This window comes from Diplotaxodon limnothrissa, linkage group LG7, assembly GCF_057381915.1.
Source record: "Diplotaxodon limnothrissa isolate DT_005_m linkage group LG7, D_limnothrissa_male_GT1.1, whole genome shotgun sequence".
Taxonomy (NCBI): Eukaryota; Metazoa; Chordata; class Actinopteri; order Cichliformes; family Cichlidae; genus Diplotaxodon; species Diplotaxodon limnothrissa.
This window is the reverse complement of record NC_140602.1, coordinates 58,687,918-58,706,651: the sequence shown is the minus strand read 5'-3', so window position 1 is coordinate 58,706,651 and position 18,734 is coordinate 58,687,918. Positions and strand designations below refer to the sequence as shown.

Here is an 18,734-nt window from a genome sequence, read left to right as displayed (position 1 = left end):
GGTTGAAATTAACTAGAATTATCCTTTAAGGGTTAGATTTAGATTTTAAAATCTACCTTATACAATATAGCAGCCATTCCCAAACTAAAGATTGCTGGGCCTTTTTGGAACTCTTTCATCTCAACTGTGATTGTCATATAAACATAAGATGAACCTGTACCCGTTTGTGCTTTCACTGATTCATTTTGATTTTCTGACAATTCACCTCATAAGTTTGGCCATTGCCAATTCACTTTCCATCACCTCACAAAACTGTATTTGCTCCCTTTGAGTTAATTTCCTCTATGAATGAGATAATAGGTCCTACAATGAAGAATAAGATGTTGTTTTATATCCCACTGCTTTGTTTCATCTAGTTCCATTTATTTAATTATGCAGTGAAAGCTTTCCATTATAAGACTGACTCTTCCTGTCCTTCCTTGTTATCATTAATATTTTATCATCAACACAGGGATTTTTTAGAAGCCACTTCTGACCTTTCTCACATGTTTACACACATGCAAAAATGACTGACAGACATTTCAAATGTATTTTAGACTGTCAGCATACTGGATAATGAATACTACAGTGCAGACTGGATGTTTTTCATGGTCTACAGGTGACATACTGCGTTGAACTCATACGGGGACACACACACACACACACACACACACACACACACACACACAGGAATGCCATCATAATTCAAAGAGGTGGGAAATAAGGTTCTTAAAGGTGCTTCTGAAGCACAAACAAATGCTTGGGATTTGTTCAATCTAATCTTGTTTAACTACAGGGCAACTGCAGTTAAACAATATTAGAAACAACATTTCACCACATTCACCCTTTCAGTGCCAATCTGATTTCCAGTTGCAAGGATTAGACGACACACTGGGAACAGTGCAGGGAGCAGACCCTCTACTTAACCACAGTGCTCTGTGCTGTGCTGCTTACTGTATGCTCTTAAGTTTAAGTAGGTCTGCTTTTCATAAGTCTTAAGTTTACATGACTTATGAAAAGCAGACCTACTCGTAGAAGCATCACAGCATGTATATTAGAACTTACTTAAGGAACACTAGGAACAGCAACAATAGAAACATGTCCCATTTCTGTGTCACAGATCTGATTGCACAACTTTATATTAAATCTTGCTTTTCCTGATGACTTTATGGTCTCCTTTTATGGTTTCAAGTCCTATAAAAAGAAATTACGGTCTCCATTAGAGTCAAAATGTTAGAGTGATTGACAAGGTAGTAATGTGATCTGTCTCAATTCCATATCATCTATACGGTCTATTGTTCCAACTGGTGTTTCCACAGGTCCTTTTAGACATGATGGATGTTTTTGTTTATCTAAAGGCATTGTATGGTCACATAAGTTACACCAATCTTTAAAAAGAATTCAACAAAAATCTCTAGCTCTTTCAGTACTCAATGTTTCTGAATTAAGCCTGCAGAGATGCAAAAGATAACAACATAGTCTCACCTCCTTGGCCTGGTAATAGCAGCTAAGTAGGTGAGACTTAAAAAGCTGCAACCTAAAGTTTGGAGCAGAAGTACAAAGTATCAAAAGTCAAAGTACAAGTACAAACCACGAGTCTGGAGTTTTGTTTAGAGACTGAGTGGGGAAAAAATAACAACCTAAAAAAAAAACCTCAAAATTGTCTATATTTGGATATATATAATTTGTTCATATAAATGTCTATGCATCTCATTAGTATTTTTTTTTAGCTTTGATACTTTCTGGATTTCTTCCCCTTTATGGTAAAGTCTGTAGTGGCAGTCTTTCTGTAAAAGCCAATTCTTCGACCAATCAGAATTTGTCGGGAAAAAAGAACCCCTGTTAGGTGTGCTGTTGGCCTTTTGCTAGACGTCATGCAAGGACCTCTATATTGGTTGAATTTCTATAGTCCTTTTCTCTGAATTTATCACACATACTCAATCACACATGCCTGAAGGCATAATAACCAATCACAGCAGAAAGGCTATAGAAATCAGTGCACTCTAATCTTGATGTCGACAAAGGTCTCAAACATTATTAACACTAACAGGTGTTTAGTCTTGTGTTAAGGTCCCTTTAAACAGTAACACTGTAAGATGTCTAACTGTGGGGTGCCAAATAAAATTCCCTCTCTTAGACTATCAAATCTCCATTCCATCATGTCAGAGTCTTTATGGTGAATGTGTGATGTGAAGTAATAAAAGATATGTCAAATAACAGTTTATCAGCTTGTGACGTCAATTTGGAAATCCTTTTGCATCTTTTCATCCTCAGTTTCATATTGAATTATAGTTCTGTCCTTATATTCTTTTTTTTTTTGGAGAAACCACACTGTATTTTGTCTCACAGTAAGGCATGTTTCAATTTGACTTGCCAGTTTGGGGGGAAAAAAAAGAGAACAACGGGATAAACTAGCAGAAAGGTCAGTCACTTCTATGTATATAGTAACAATCAACAGCACCTGAGCTCTACAGGTCTACACTGTTAACCCCTATACTGAACAAAATGTTTCTAGAATTCTTTCAAAAGGCCGGTGCTGTTTTAGCCATGTTTTCTACCCTGACAAAACATTATATCCAGAATTTGTGAAAAATCAGTCAAGCTTCAAGAAATCTTTGCTACAGATCCAAGGTCTATGGTAGTAGAACCAGACCCTAGAAAACCATCCATGAGCGACTGAAAGATCAAAGACGCACGCACGCACGCACGCACACACACACACACACACACACAGTATGGCATCAATGTTAAATGAATTGAAAAAATTCGGACGTACCTCGCATCTCACCAAATAGTTTAACATCTTCCACAGTGCACAAATGTAAGGTGCAAATCTGCTTAGAACCCACTATCGAGTGTTTTTAATGTCTCAAAGGGACGCACGCACGCACGCACGCACGCACGCAAGTAAGGAATGGCAAAACAAGTTTAGTACAGAAGGCTCAATCTGGAAGTAAGGCACCACCAGATTAAAATGTATACTCAAGGGCAAGAAACAGCAATGGAACCCTTTGGAGATATTTGCATTTTGTATCAGCCCAGTTTTTAAAATAACAACAACAAAAAAAATGCAGGGAAAGAGTTTTCCATAATTCAGTGCAAGTTTGACCTGCAGCTACAGGAAGCTCTTCTTTCAGACACACAGTTTTGTATTGCTGATTGAAGCACATTGCGCTTCTGGCAAAGAAGATGATCAGATGACACTTTATAATGAATCCCAATAGAAACAAGGTCATTCCAAAGGATCCATATACTTTTTCCTGCTATACCACATTTTTATTTGTATATACATAAACATGCACACACATAGTCCAAAGTTATTAAAAATTGCATAAAATAATAATTCCAATAGTAAGCACATAAAGGAATGTGGGTGGAAATGAACAGTGTGAACAGTAGATGTACATAAAAGACAAAAAGCACTTCCACTCCAGTCTTGTCCAATAACTAGGTTCCAGCCATAGATGATTTATCAATAATTACAAACAATGATATAAAAAAACAAAACCAATCTCTACTTGGTTGGAGGAGGGCTTCCCCCCCAAACAACAGGCTGACAGAAACTGCACTACCCGTGAGCCTCATCTTCTGGGGAGCTCTTCTGGGCTCTGGTGCCACCTGTGGAATCTGACCAATGACAGGAGAGCTAGGATGAGTAAGGGGTCACATCATCACACTTATGTAAACCCACTCAGGGGGTTTAAGGTGGGGGTGGGTGGGGTGTTACAGTAATATGAAGAGGGGATTAAAAGATGATGGCAGGGGAATAAAAATAGGAAACAATAGTCTGCCTCAAGACATGAAAGATAGCACGATTGATGAAGAAAAGCCAGTGATTAGGAAAGAGTTGTTCTTTGTCTATAAATACACTCACGCTTTCCCTCTGTATTATATTTTACATAAAATAACTAACAATAGTTTGTATGCTGTATTCATTTTGGAGATATATCATGGGCCAAAATGATGACATTCAACTCAAAAATATTTTCAAGTACAGCTTTTCTCAGGAGCACAGACTTTGTCATCACTTTAGTGCCATCTTTTGTCTTTTTTAGTACACTTATGGTGATGTAACAAGTCCTCCAATAGGCATATGACGGGTCTCCGTTAAGTTTGAAATTAATTTTTGCTAATAATAGACTAACACATTTTCTCCCGTTGTTATGTTTTGCCTCCTTTCTAATAAAAACTTTAAATGACTGTGGTCACGGTTTCACGGATGACTCAGTCACACTGGAGCAAAAACAGGATGGAAACCAAAAACAAATGAAGCAATAAGCAAATCAGTGGTTACCAGGTAACTGCATTAAATGGCTGTCCTGCAGCAGCTGCATCCCTATTTGTGCAGAAGTTTTTGAACTTCAGTTTAAGATCTATGAGATTGTGACCAGTCTATAAATGTAATGAGTTAATTCTGTGTATGTATGATGGTAAAAGATTTGAAATTGTTGTCCAACAATCTGTTATCAAGTTTACAAGGTCGAGTTGTCGAGTCTCTGTTGTTGCTTTATCACCATTTTGGGGCACCAAAGTCGCTCTGAAGATGGTAACTGACTGCGAGTGGCTACACACCTGGTCCCCATTGTTAAAGCAACCATTTCAAAAGCAATGAAATTTCTAGTTAATTACACAAGGCTGCAAAAATAATTTTGGTCATGCTGTAGTCTCCAGCGACTGTGCGTTAGATACCAATTTTACAATAGCAATACCAATGATCAATAGCTGCTAATGATATTTGGGTTTTTTTCCCCAGGTGATTATTTTTCCATCCTTGTGCCAGGGGTACACAGACTTCTTAAGCCATCACAAAACTGATGTGATAATACATTAAATATATCAGCCAACGACATCAGTAATGCCAATCAACGTGGCCATGTCACCTCAGTTTCATTTACTGCCCATGTGTTTTGTTTTTACATGGCTGGCTCACAGAGAAGTCAGAACCATGACTGTTTAAAAGAAAAACACAGTACTCTGCAAAAGTTTTAGCCAGGTGTGAAAAAAAATGCTGTAAAGAATGCTTTCAGAAATATGAATAATGATTGTATTTTGTAAATTGATAAAAATAAACAAAGTGAGAGAACAAAATAAAAATCTAAATCAAATCAATATTTGGTATTACCACCTTTTGCCTTCAAACCATCAGCAATTATTATATGGAACAGCCAATCTCTGCTACCAAGGTGAGGTTGTGAAAGACCGTTTCATGTCATGGCAATATTGAGCAGAACCACAAGACCTTGCACCAGCAAGGTTTCTCCCAGACAAAGATTTCAAAGCAAACTGGGGTTTCAAGATGTGCTGTTCAAGCTCTTTTGAAGAAGCACAAAGAAACAGGCAACGTTGAGGATTGTAGACTCAGTAGTTGGCCAAGGAAACAGTGCAGCAGATAAAAGACACATCAAGCTTATTACTCTTCGAAATTGGAAGATGTTCAGCAGTGCCTTCAGCTCAGAACTGACATAAACCAGTGGGACCCAGGTACACCCACCCAGGTCCGGCCAGAAGTGGTCTTCATGGAAGAGTTGTTTCCAAGTTGGAGGTATGGCTTTTTGGCTGCAAGGCCAAGCGACTCAATTATGCACGGAAACATAGGAAATGGGGTGCAGAAAAATGGCAGCACATGCTCTAGACTTTTGACCTATGAGTCAAAATTTTAAATATTTGGCTGTAGCAGAAGGCAGCTTGTTCGTCAAAGGGCTGGAGAGTGGTACAATAATTATTGTCTGCACGCAACAGTGAAGCATCATGGATGTTGGTTGAAGGTTTAGGGCTGCATTTCTGCAAATGGAGTTAGAGATTTGGTAAGGATTAATGGTGTTCTTAGTGCTGAAAAACACAGTCAGATACTTATCCATCATGCGATACCATCAGGTAGGCATATAATTGGCCCCAAATTTATTCTGCAGCAGGACAACGACCCCAAACATACAGACAAAGTCATTAAGAACCATCTTCAGCATCTCAACATCATCAAGCGTGTTAGGATTACATGAAGAGACAGAAGGATCTGAGGAAACAGACATCCAGAGAAGATATGTGGTTAGTTCTCCAAGATGTTTGGAACAACCTACTAGCAGAGTTCCTTCAAAAACTGTGTGCAAGTGTACCTAGTGTACCTGCTGTTTTGAAGGTGCATTGAATTGCTATCCTGAAGCAGCTGCATCCCTATTTGTGTAGAATTTTCTAAATTCTCTGTTTACAGCATTTTTTCACACCTGCCTGAAATATTTGCACAGTACTGTTTCTGGACAGATCTACAAGTTCCTCTCATGTTGGACAGAGATCATATTGGAGGCTCCACAGAGTTTTTATTCCACACCAAGACACAAAGGAAACATCCAAATGCTAGCTGGCTAACATGCTCAATTAGGAGAGATATCTCTGAAACACAATATGGGATTGACATGAGGTTAGAGCTGTTAATTTATCACATAATATTGATCTTTTTAGTTCTTTTCTTTTTATTTTATTTTATGCAGTTTCAAATTTACAGTCTAACATATATTGTACCTTTTAACCTTTTTTTTGAAAATATAAGCCTTTTTGGGGGGAGGGGTTTAATATTATTCTCAAAGAATAATTTTGCTTTATTTAACTCTGATATATTCCCCATTTCTAGAGCTGTGATTTGAAACAGCAATCTGCAGCTGCAGGGTGCTTTTGATGTCAGTATAATCTGTTCTGAGCGATTCTTCTTTTTCTGGAATCTGTACAATGAAGATGGTTCACTGTGGCAGTCTGAGTTATATTTATCTCATCCAATTTGTTCATGTAAACAAGGTGTGTTCCTTCCACACATTAACCAGTCGTGGAGTTCCACATGGTACTGTGCTAGAACTCATGCCTTTCATGTTTAGCCAAATTAGAAAGCTCCCCTTTAACACCTAGGCAGGATTGCTAACTGAGCAGTTGAATCAAGAAATCGCTTACATAGAACCTAACTGACCTGGAGAACCTGGTTCTCACATGTCTTTTCCTATTAAAAAGGATACTGTTCCTCCCCACCATGACTGAGTGCTTTGCTTATAGTGGACTGCTGAATTACTGAAGCTCTCTAACATCACAGTCATTACCTGACAGTACTCACGTACATCAGACGTTGTGAACTGAAAGTATAAAATAAAATTGAATTGAAGTTAATTGAACTGAGAGGACACAGTGGGCATTATCCATAAAGGCACATTATTGGGAAATATATCAGGTTAAAACAAACAGTTTTCACCTAAGTTCTCTATTGTAAAGTGTAGACCTACATTTTGGATGCCAGAGGACACAATTCATCACCATTTGTCGCCTATGTTTTTATATACACCCAGATTCCTGTCATTAGCTTTGTGAAGGGCATCAATTCAGTAGAACAGCCATGCAGATTCAAAGAGACTCAGCTAACTACAGTAAAACTGGGAGAAGTGAGATGGTTCCAGAAACCAGAAATGGACACAGTCAGTGACAGGCTGCATTTCATTTACCTCATGCAACAAAACAAAAGTGTTAACAGTAGTTCTCAATGGTATCAAAGAATGAAAAGTTTACAGGGAACTCTGGACAGGCCAGAGCAGAGAGGACACATGGAGGCGCGCAAGGAGGGAAAAGAAAGAGAAAGAGAAAAAATTAATTTAGTTCAGCTGAAGGCAAAAAGGAATGCACATTCCTATAAACGTTTACAAAAGGCGTCTGGAAAACAAAGCTTTGTAGTCGATGGGGCAGCACACCCGGCAAGTCAGACATCATTTTGAACAAAGCTACCTTGCGTGGTGTTTCTGTCATTGAGCAGCTTGGTCTGACTGTTCGGCAAAATCTTGATCTCAGGTGGATCTGGACTCTGGCCAGCGCGTGACGCCATGAGAGCGTTGAGATACTGTAGACGTGTCACCTGCAAAACACACGTACACACAAGTTAGTAATGTCGCTGCAGGGTTTTGGATAAAATGAAAGGTTTTTAGGGAGTTTTTAGGACAACCTCATAATCATGAATTACAGTAGTCAAGCATCAGTGATGGGAATAACGGCATTACAAGTAACCGATAATGGGATAATAGTAACCGAGTTACTAACGGCATTACTTTTTTCCAGTAGCGAGTAATCTAACTAATTACCATTTCTATCGTTACAACGCGGTTACCGTTACTAACAAGAAAATGCGGTGCGGTCGCCTTACTATTTTTCAACAAACAGATGCTGTCTTCAGCTTACCACATCTTTTATCAGTTGCACGGAAGTAACTGTAAGTAATCTGGGCGCTACAGCTTTTAGCAGCTGCGCGGACGGCAATCACTTTCTGCCCAACGATCACTTTTTGGCACAACACCTGTAGCTAAGGGGGCAAAACAATCGCTTGAGTGCTGCTGTTTGACTGAGGAAGAATAAAGTAGTCGTGGTAAGCCAATCACATGACCACTTCAAGATGACAAACCAACAAGGTGATATATACCAGTTTTTAAATTGTGTTGATAGACCACGTAAAACCAGAGTCATGATAAACAATAAATTCGTGGCGTTTTTTCCTCAATAGTTTTGTCACGTTTAATGTCTAAGGACAGCGCTAGCAAGCACTCTCAGAAAAAGAGAGAGAGAGCGAGTTTTGAGATGTGAGAGATTTGTGACGTTCAGCATATTTGGAGTCTGTAGTTAATGTGTTGTCTTGTGTAGTTAGGTGTTGTGGATAGTATTGTGTTGTGTGTCAGAACAATGAGGTGACTGCTGTCTCCAGGTTCTACCTGGAGACAGTAGTCACCTTAGAAATAATTTTTTTGGAGTGGCACAAATAATTTGTGTGGCATCTTATTGAATGCAGAACAGCTGATTGTTCTGTAAATAGTTTGAAATGGTTATTTAAAAAAAGGGGGTAAAAGGTAAACGGCTGCAAATAACTTTGTTGTTTGCAAAACTTTTGCATATGATTTTAAAATTGACAATTTATAATTGCATTTAAAGTTATGAAATATGATTCAATAAACATGTTTGTGGTTGTTACAGTAAAACATAACTTTTTCTACTCGGATTTTATGTTTTGTCTGATTTTAGATCAATTGTGTTAATACAGTATATCAAAATAAAAACATAACTGTAAATTCAGACATGTGAGGTTGTGCTAAAAAGGATGATACTAAACAAGGCAAGTAAATAGTTTTTAGGTGAACTGTAGAGGGGAAATCAAAAGTAGTTAAAAATGGCCAATTATACCCTGGACCCCAGTGGGTTAAACTTTTTTTTTTAAAGTAACGCAATAGTTACTTTGCAAGTAATTAATTACTTTTATAATCTTGTAACTCAATTACTAACTCGGTTACTTTTTTGAAGTAGTAACTAGTAACTATAATTAATTACTTTTTCAAAGTAACTTGCCCAACGCTGTCGAGCATAGAAGTAATGAATGCATGATTTAGTTAGGGCTGGATTCCCACTGTCACCAAAAGCTTGCTCATCGGGATTATCTGATTGTTGGGGTTTTCTCTGTATTATTGTAGGCTCTGTCAAACTGTTATATTCTTTATATTTCTGTAACTGTATTATCAGTTTGTTGTCTATGATACGCTTTACTAACCAATACAGATTAAATTAAAACTTTTTAATGCTTACGAATAGTCTTTGTTATGGATGAATACTTTCCAAGAGAAAAGACACATATACAAACTCGTATGAGCTGGAGGTCCGTGAGAGCTCGGACGGTGTAGTCGGGGCAATAGCTGGACGGGCTTGTGGCTTCTGCTGACTCAAAAGGATCCCTGGGAGAGTGACGCTGAGTTGACACCGGAGACTGGTGCACTGAAATTGCACAATCATACACACAGCCTGCACATTATCTGGAGCATTGCAAATTTGAGCTCTTTTGTCTTCTTATTGTCACCAACTCATTGTTATGAAAACACACTGAAACACAGCATTATGATTTAGTAGAAATCATTACTTTTAGCTTATTGTATGCTTAACTGGTTTGAAGATAAAATTTTGAGGTGTGACTGAAGCGACTGACAAACCCTTGGAACAAGTATTATAATTATTATGAAGAATGTGTAAAAAATCAATTAACTAATATGTAAGTTTATATGATAAAGTTTAAATCTAATTTCTTCAAACCTTGCTATGGAGAGAATTATTAAGAGAAAACTGCTAACTTGAAACAGTAGCTTATGATTGGAAATTTACGTGGTTTAGTGACCATTAAATAATGTAATTTTAATGTACTTAAATCACAGTTAAGGTTTTAATCTTGGTATAAATAAAATGAGAGGTAAATAATAAAAAGGTAACAAAATTTGGTCCCACTTACAGCCAACTAGTTTAGCTTTAAACTGTAATTCACATAATTTTTGTTAGGTGCCTTTAAATTGCTATTTCTAATGTCTTCAACTAGGATTTAACTAACATGCTACAGATACTGTAAATGTTACATATTGGCTCCATTAATGTTTTGAGTCACTCCTGCTCAAAATCTCTTCCCATATTTGGAAGGTCCTGATTCAACTGAAAGAACAATGTCACTGAGCATACAAGTCTATGGCTTATTCACGGACTAAGAATTTATCAGCCTTTATTTAAAATTAGGCAATTATTTTGGTCATTTATCAAACAAAAATATAAATCATTTAAAATGAGCAATAAGGTCATTTACTAGATTAAAACAGAAACATTGTTATAATTATAATACTATGTGGTCAAACCTAAAGGGAATACCTAAAATGACCATTATATGCATGAAGTCTTTTATAACCTAGCTGATATGAAAATGAATGCTATGGGGTTAAATTCCAGGCATAAATATAAACTCCAAGAACTTCTTTAAAACTTCCATGCATGTAAAACAGGACATGTTGGCTGATTTTAATTTATCCTGCTCAATTTGTTTTCTTATTTTTTATGACTTAGCATATAAACCTAGCCCTAACGTGATTTATTAATATCTGTTGTCTACTATGTATGCAAAAACAACATTTAACTGCTCCAGCAGCTCAGTGTGATTTTATTTGCAGTATTTTCTGTAGGTTGTAAAATGTTTTAGGGGTCAGACAAAAATGTGACATGAAAGATGTCACTTCAGGCTTTTAAAATTGTGGAGATGATTTGTGGATTTTATTTACCAAGAAAAATAATGAAAATAATAAGACATTCTTACTTACAGCTGGAAGTCTAGTGGTGAAATGAAACTCTTGAATACAATATCTCTAAATAATTATCAGGATTCTCAGTGCTTAATACACAATTTTCCAGGCCATTCGGAGTGACACGCGCGCTTTGAAATGCATTAATATAATGTAAAGTACATTACTGTATATGTAATAGTTTTAGTATTCTACAGGAATGCTGTGAAATTGCCCTGTTTATCTTACTTAAAACAATTTAATAAAATTTGTAAATAGTTTTATTTTTGAGTGTTAAAACTACACTGTAATCTTAACTTTTTAAATATGGCTTTTAATTTTAATTCATGAAGTATACACAATCTTAACAAACATGATGATGCATTTAAATGCCCAGAAATCTGTATGATCAGTCTTCGGGTGAATTGTCCCTGCATTGTGAAGCAATTCTGTGTTTTGTAAACTCACCTGAAGATGGCAGCGTCAAAGCAGACACGCCATAGTATGTAAATGCTCCATTTTCAAATTTCAGCCCCTCTTTGCCAATCTCCACTTCAACACGGCCCTGACAAGGAGCAAACAAGAAACATGCACACAATGAATGTGTGTGTGAATGGGTGAATGACTGAATGTAGTGTGAAGCGCTTTGGGGTCCTTAGGGACTAGAAAAGCGCTATACAAATGCAGGCCATTTACCATTTACCATTGTTTTTGGAAACAAGAGAAAACATATACAATAAACTCACAAGAATGTCCTTAAAATTATTCACACATGGACTTCCGGTGTCATGGTGGCGAGAGTAGCAGCATAAACAGGAGCTCCTGCATCGATAGCTAAAATAATCCGCAATTCAAGAATATAATTCATTAAAAGCGATTTTCCCTTTAAGAATAATGAGCGGAAATAAAAATAAGAAGGGACGAGCCCCAGGCCGAAGCTTAGAAACGCGACTTGAGAGTAAGACATATGAAACACGCTCCGAGCAAGAGGGCGAGAAGATGGCGGCGGAGGCCGCAACATCAGCGCTAGGCCCTCTCAGACAAGTGGTGGGTGAAGTAGTGGCGGAGGGCATGCAAGACCTTAAGGCAGAGATGAAGAAGGAGCTATCGCTCGTGAGAACAAGTTTGAAAGAGGACATGAAAGCCCAAATGAGCGAGTTAACACACGAGATAAATCAACAGGTTACCGCCGCCACAAGCAGGATCGAGGAGGTGGGGAAACATCTGGAAGAAATGGAAAGAAACATGGTAGGGAAGGAGAAATGGGACATTGGAGTGAGGGATGCCATTGTTCAGCTGCTGCCAGAGGCAGCTCCAAGAGAAGGTTACGGATTTGGAGGGGCGCTCACGCCGTAATAACATACGGATATATGGCATCCCTGAGAACATAGAAGGCACCTCCATGCTAAGGTATGTGGAAAGCATGATGATATCGGAGTTGGGGGACGGTGTGGACTTGGGCAGCGAGAAGAACCTAGGGATAGAGAGAGCTCACCGGGCGCTGGGAGTGCGGCCGCCGCCGGGGGCGCCCCCTCGATCAACGGTGGTGCGCTTCTTAAAGTTCAATATTAAAGAACAAATCCTACGCGCTGCATGGAAGAAGCCTGTATATATAAAGGAGAAACGGATTTTCTTTGATCACGACTATGCCGAAAAGTACTTAAAGAAAACGCCATCCGGTTCCAGACCCCGCTTGCTAAAATGCGGGTTCATTTTGACTCGGGAATGGTCCTATACAATAACGCGGAGGAAGCTGCGGCGGATCTAAGAAGACGCGGATACACGGTGGGACCGGTGGCCACAAGAAAGCCCAAAGGCATTACGGCGGAGATGATCAGCAGTATCCTACCGACGAGCGTGGTTGGGCCGCGACGCACCGGGAATACAGCTGATCTACGCGGGAGCGCACGGGAAAAGCTGAAGGTACGGAGGAGTAACACCTGCGCCCCGCCCGCCCCGTTTCGCTGTTAAGATGAACATAAGACCAACGGAACAACAGGTGCGCCGGGCTGCTGATCAATACAGGGGGATATATGGTTGGATGGCCTCCTCCCCTGGCCGTGATGGAATATGGCACGTCGATACCCCTTTGATCATAGAGTGGTGAGGGTCCGATGCAGGTGACTCACATGTTTTTTGTTTTTGTTTTTTAGTTTCCCTTTTTCTTTTAAAATAGGAAACGAGAGGGGCCCCACACTGTGGCATTTCCCCCAGACTGAGAGGAGAGAAAAAACCTCTCTTATGGAAGACCTGGTTTATTTGGTTAAGACAAGTTCTGTCTTTGTTCATGTGTGTTTATTATGTGTTCTGAGGGCTGGGAGTATTGTTATGTTGGTGCAGGAAAATAAGTTGGAAATATATAGAACATATGCGGTATTATAAGGTATTGTCTTTGAATGTAAATGGTATAAAGAATCCCATTAAGAGGAGTAAGATAGTTTCAAAGCTAAAAAGGGAAAAAATTGATATTGCATTTCTACAAGAAACGCATCTCTCAAAGGAAGAACATGAGAAGTGGAAGAGAATGGGATTCAAAAATATCTATTATGCCTCACATAGATCTGGCAAAAAAAGAGGAGTGGCCATTCTGATACCGAACAAGGTTGGTTTTGAGTTTACTGGAGAACATAAAGATAAAGAGGGAAGATTTGTGTTGGTGAAAGGGAAAATGGAACAGGAAGACGTCACGCTGTGTAATATATATGCACCCCCTGGTAGTAGTACAGGGTTCTTTAAGGAGATATTCAGTCTTATTGCCGCAGAAAGTGTTGGTACATGTATATGTGCAGGAGATTTTAATTTACTTCTCCATCCAAAATGGGATACAACTAGCCGAGACCGGAGGGGAACTAAATTAGAGAAACAAGTAAAAACAATGTTGTCTGAGTTGGGGCTTATAGATATATGGAGATATTTACACAAACATGAACGCAAATTTACATTTTATTCAGCGAGACATGATATGTACTCGAGGATTGATTATTTCTTTACTTTTAGTAAAGATCTCCACAGAGTGAAGGATTGTATAATAGGACAAAGAGATTTATCTGATCATTCGGGACTAACTATGAAGATTGGGTTTAAAGCTAGCCCCAAAAACACCTTATGGAGGCTTAACACAGGTCTGTTAAATAATGACTTGTTTAAAAGAGAAATGGGACAGGAGTTAAAAACATATTTAGAACTCAATGACAATGGAACAGTTAATCCTACGATTTTATGGGATGCGGCTAAGGCATACCTTAGGGGTAAAATTATTGCAAAATGTGCAGTCCTAAAGAAGGTCAGAGCAAAAAAGCTGTCAGATTTGCAGGAAAATTTGGGAAAATTGGAACAATTGCACACCGTTACAAGGTGCCCCCAGGTATTGGAGCAGATGAGGCTGGTTAAACAGGAGATCCACAAAATTTTAAGTGAGGAAATTGAAAAAAAAATTAAAATATAATAGACAACGGTGGTATGAGGCAGGACCCAAAGCTGCTAGGCTATTATCATGGAGACTCAGGAGGCAACAACAGGAGAACACTATTCATAAAGTTCGAAATTTAAAAACAAATAAGATAACTAATAAACTTGAAGAAATTCAGAGAGCATTTGAAGAATATTACACTGAGCTATACACACAACCGGACAAAGCAGATGAGCATAAGATTCAGAATTTCTTATCCAGCCTAGATCTACCATTTATAGGTAAGCAGCAGAATGAAAAACTCGTCAGAGAAATATCAGCAGAAGAGATTAACATTGGGATCTCAAAACTCAAGACTTTTAAAGCCCCAGGATGTGATGGATTTCCACCAGAGTGGTATAGGCAGATGAGGGAACCCTTAATCCCACTACTAAAGGCCTCTTTTAATTACTCTGAGTGGGGGGGCGCTCCCACCATCGTGGCAGGAGGCGTATATCTCTGTCATACCAAAAGCAGGGAAGGATAAAACTGACCCCAGAGGTTATAGACCTATTAGCGTGTTAAATATAGACTATAAACTATTTGCCGCGATTTTGGCTAGGAGGTTGAGTACATTGATGCCCACGCTGATAGAGGAGGATCAAACAGGCTTCATTGGTAACAGACAAACACACGATAATATCAGAAGGGCCATTCATACTATTGACCGGATACTTAAAGGGAAAACTGGAACAGTTCTCATTGGGCTTGATGCGGAAAAGGCATACGATACAGTCGGGTGGGAATTTCTGTTTCATGTGTTGAAGAGATTTGGGCTATGTGACAGGTTTATTCAGTGTATAAGAATGATTTATATGTCTCCAACAGCGAGGATCAAAGTTAATGGAAGCCTCTCAAATCGGATAACGCTACAACGTGGCTGCAGGTAGGGCTGCCCGTTGAGCCCACTGCTCTTCAACCTTTTCATTGAGCCATTGGCTCAATGTATCAGGGAAGATACTCGATTGGAGGGGGTTACAACGGGGAATGTGGAAAATAAAATTTGCTTGTATGCAGACGATGTGCTGGTAGCGCTAGGAAACCCGGAAGAGGGAATTCCTCTGCTTATGGAAATACTGGAAGAATATGGCAGACTGTCTGGTTATAGACTGAACATTCAAAAAACTCAAATCTTGACATTCTTCTTTAACCCCTCAAGACAATTGGTAGCAAGATATAGATTCGGATGGCATCAATCTCAAATGGAGTATTTGGGGATCCTGCTGACAAAAGACCCTGCATTGTTATATGAAGTTAATTATAATCGGGTGAACAAGAAGATATATGAAGATCTGGAGAGGTGGAGTCTGCTCCCCCTCGATCTGGGCAGCAGAGTTAGAGCGATAAAGATAAATATCCTCCCAAAGCTGCTATATTTGTTTGCAGCACTTCCAGTTGAGGTCCCAGCAAAACAATTTAGGGAGTGGGATATGCATTGCTCAAGATTCATATGGGGAAATAAAAGGCCGAGAGTGAAATATGCAACAATGCAGCTGCCTGGTGAGCGGGGGGGCATGGCTCTACCGTGCTTTGAGGATTACTATCTGGCAGCCCAGATCAGACCTCTAGTGTGCTGGTGTAACTCTAAGTTTGAGGCAAAATGGAAGGACATTGAGCTTTCTTTGATGGATTTCCCAATACAGTCTGTTCTGGGGTCTCTTGAGAGTTTGCCACAGGCATATCAGATGCAAAATTTATGTGTAAGTTTTTCCCTGAAAAAATGGGCAGATGTGATTAAAATTTTTGGTCTTAATAGGGAAATAGGGTTGCTGGGATGGCCAGCGCATCTCCCACGCTTCCTTCCAGCATTGTTAGACCATAAATTCAGGGAGTGGTCCAGGCATGGAATCACTGCGATCTGTAAGATAGTTAAGCATGGGGAGCTGATCAAATTTGAGGACGTGTCAGATTTACGAGATCGGCAGGGAAGATTTTTATCGTTACCTGCAGGTTCGGAGCTTCTTCCGGAAGGAAATTAGAATGCTTGACGCAGATGCTAGTGGGGTGATCCAAATATTTATGGATGCTTATGGTGAGAACATTATAAGAGGTACTATAGGCAAAATATACAGAAGTTTTACAGCCATGAAAAAGACCTCAACAAGATATGTCAGTCATCGATGGGAAAAAGAAGCAGGTATAACTATCTCAGAGGAAGATTGGTTGCGGATGTGGAAGAATGTGTTGTCTACCACAAATTCTTTAACATGGCGAGATTTTGGATGGAAGAATTTAATTAGATTCTTCATCACACCAAAGCAGAAATCCAAAATAAGTGGTTCAGGCGCTTCATGCTGGAGGGAGTGCGGGGAGGTCACTGCAGGTTGCTTCCATGTCTTCTGGTCATGCCCTAAACTGAAGACCTTTTGGGAGGAGATTAAACAAATGGTGATGGATGTGCTGGAAGTAATACTGGACTTCTCCTTTAGTACCATGTACCTTGGGAATATCCCTGAGGATATAAATAACAGAGACTCATACTTACTGAAAATAATTATGGTTGCATGCAAAAAGGCAATTACTAAGTGTTGGTTACAGACAAGCCCCCCCACACGGAAGCTGGTCATAGACATTATTAACACAATTCATCATATGGAACTGATTACCCTCTCACTGCGGCTACAGAAGGAGAAAGGAGAGAGACTTTGGGAACGATGGGATCGTTATATGTCAAGAGACTAGAAACTGATACCTCTGTGATGCAGAGGGACAACTGCGAATTTGTTTGAATGGGACATGCACCTGTGTAATATGTAATATGTGTAAGTAAAACAAGGCGTTGTGTATTTTGGAATATGCGAACATATGTGACTGTGTTGGTTTCCCTTGCCCTCTTTAGTTCTGTATGTAAAATAAGATGAAAATCAATAAAGAGAAAGTATTAAAAAAAATTATTCACACATGCAACTTCTACTGCTTTGCTTGTGTTACTTATATCCTTATTTCTGGATAATGTTTTCCACTGTCAGTGATTTTCAGGTTACGTCAGGCTAAAAGGCTGTATTTTACAGTCTTAAATTTGTACTTTTACTAATAAGTGCGGTTTTTTTTGTAATTGAAGTCTTTATTTGTTTTTAACATTTAACAACATGAAAACAAACAAAGTAACAAACAAAACAACAAGAGAAAAGAAACAATAAAGAAAAGAAAAGAGCTTCCAATCCCATGGTTAATTCACCTTTATATTTTGGGTCTATTTTCAATACCTACTAACTATCGGTACACCTGTAAAAAAAAAAAAAAAAAAAAAAAGGACAATAAAATCTAATTCTTAAGTCGTTCCATTACTGAGTGCCTACACAAACATACAATGCAGCAAGCATAAAATTTAACTAAAGATAATTGCCCTGACCAAATAAATTCCAGCCATCTCAGCCAAAAACATGTCCCCATGATTTGTCAAAACCCTCCCTATTATCATTAATCCTAGCAAAGAATTTTTCATACGACACCATTTTCAGCATATTTTCTTTCCACCTATTATATTCTGGAGGAGATGGTTCCTTCCATACACTGAGAATAACTCGAGCCGCTGCGATCACCCCCACCTTTATAACCACAAAGTCATATTTTGAAACCCCAGGTAACACCGACTGATCCCCTAATAAGCACAGTCTTGGTGACAGGGGTATCATCAAACCAATCCACCTTCCTATTTTATCCAATACTTTTTGCCAAAAGGGATAAACTTTCCCACATTCCCAAATAGCATGCATAAAGGTCCCTGGATCTGAACTACATTTCCAGCATACATTACTGGGACTGATTCCCATTCTATAAAGTTTGGACGGAGTGAAGTACCATCTGTGTATTAATTTATACTGAGTAAATTTACCCCTGACCTCTCTTATATATTTATCAGAGAATGACAAAATTCTGCGCCAGTCTTCTTTAGAAATTGCACAACCCAGATCTCTCTGCCATATAATCCTTAAGTTTTCACACATCTCTTTTTTTGGATTGTTAAACAGTTTGTAGAAAACAGCTGCCCTATGTGCCGTACTGGACAATTCTAAAAACTCCACCACCATATTTGAGCTTTGAGTAAATTTCCCTTTGGTAATACAATCCCTTATTTGTAAATATTTCCAAAAATTATTTTCTCTTATCAAACCATATTTTTGGGTTATTTCAACAAATGACATAAACACTCCCCCTGAGTAAAGATCACTTATCCCGTGTTTGCCTTTGACAAGCCATTCCTTCCAGAGCACAGTTTTTCGCCC

At 38.8% G+C, this 18,734-nt stretch overlaps 1 protein-coding gene across 4 annotated transcripts in view; it reads right to left on the bottom strand.

Annotated features, from left to right (window-relative positions):
- Nucleotides 1-826: 826 nt before the first annotated feature.
- cnnm3 (cyclin and CBS domain divalent metal cation transport mediator 3) overlaps nt 827-18,734 on the bottom strand; it is a 32,852-nt gene continuing 14,944 nt past the window's right edge. For 2 of the 4 annotated variants that reach the window (XM_085360053.1, XM_085360055.1), the window contains exons 8-11: nt 11,529-11,625; nt 9,617-9,747; nt 7,729-7,855; nt 827-3,606 (exon numbers count right to left, since the gene is read on the bottom strand). In XM_085360053.1, coding sequence (XP_085216179.1) covers nt 3,548-3,606; nt 7,729-7,855; nt 9,617-9,747; nt 11,529-11,625 — 414 coding nt within the window. In that variant the 3' untranslated portion in view covers nt 827-3,547. Of the gene's footprint in view, nt 3,607-5,057; nt 5,990-7,269; nt 7,524-7,728; nt 7,856-9,616; nt 9,748-11,528; nt 11,626-18,734 lie in introns of those variants that run through there. The other 2 variants (XM_085360056.1, XM_085360054.1) reach the window with 2 other exon arrangements.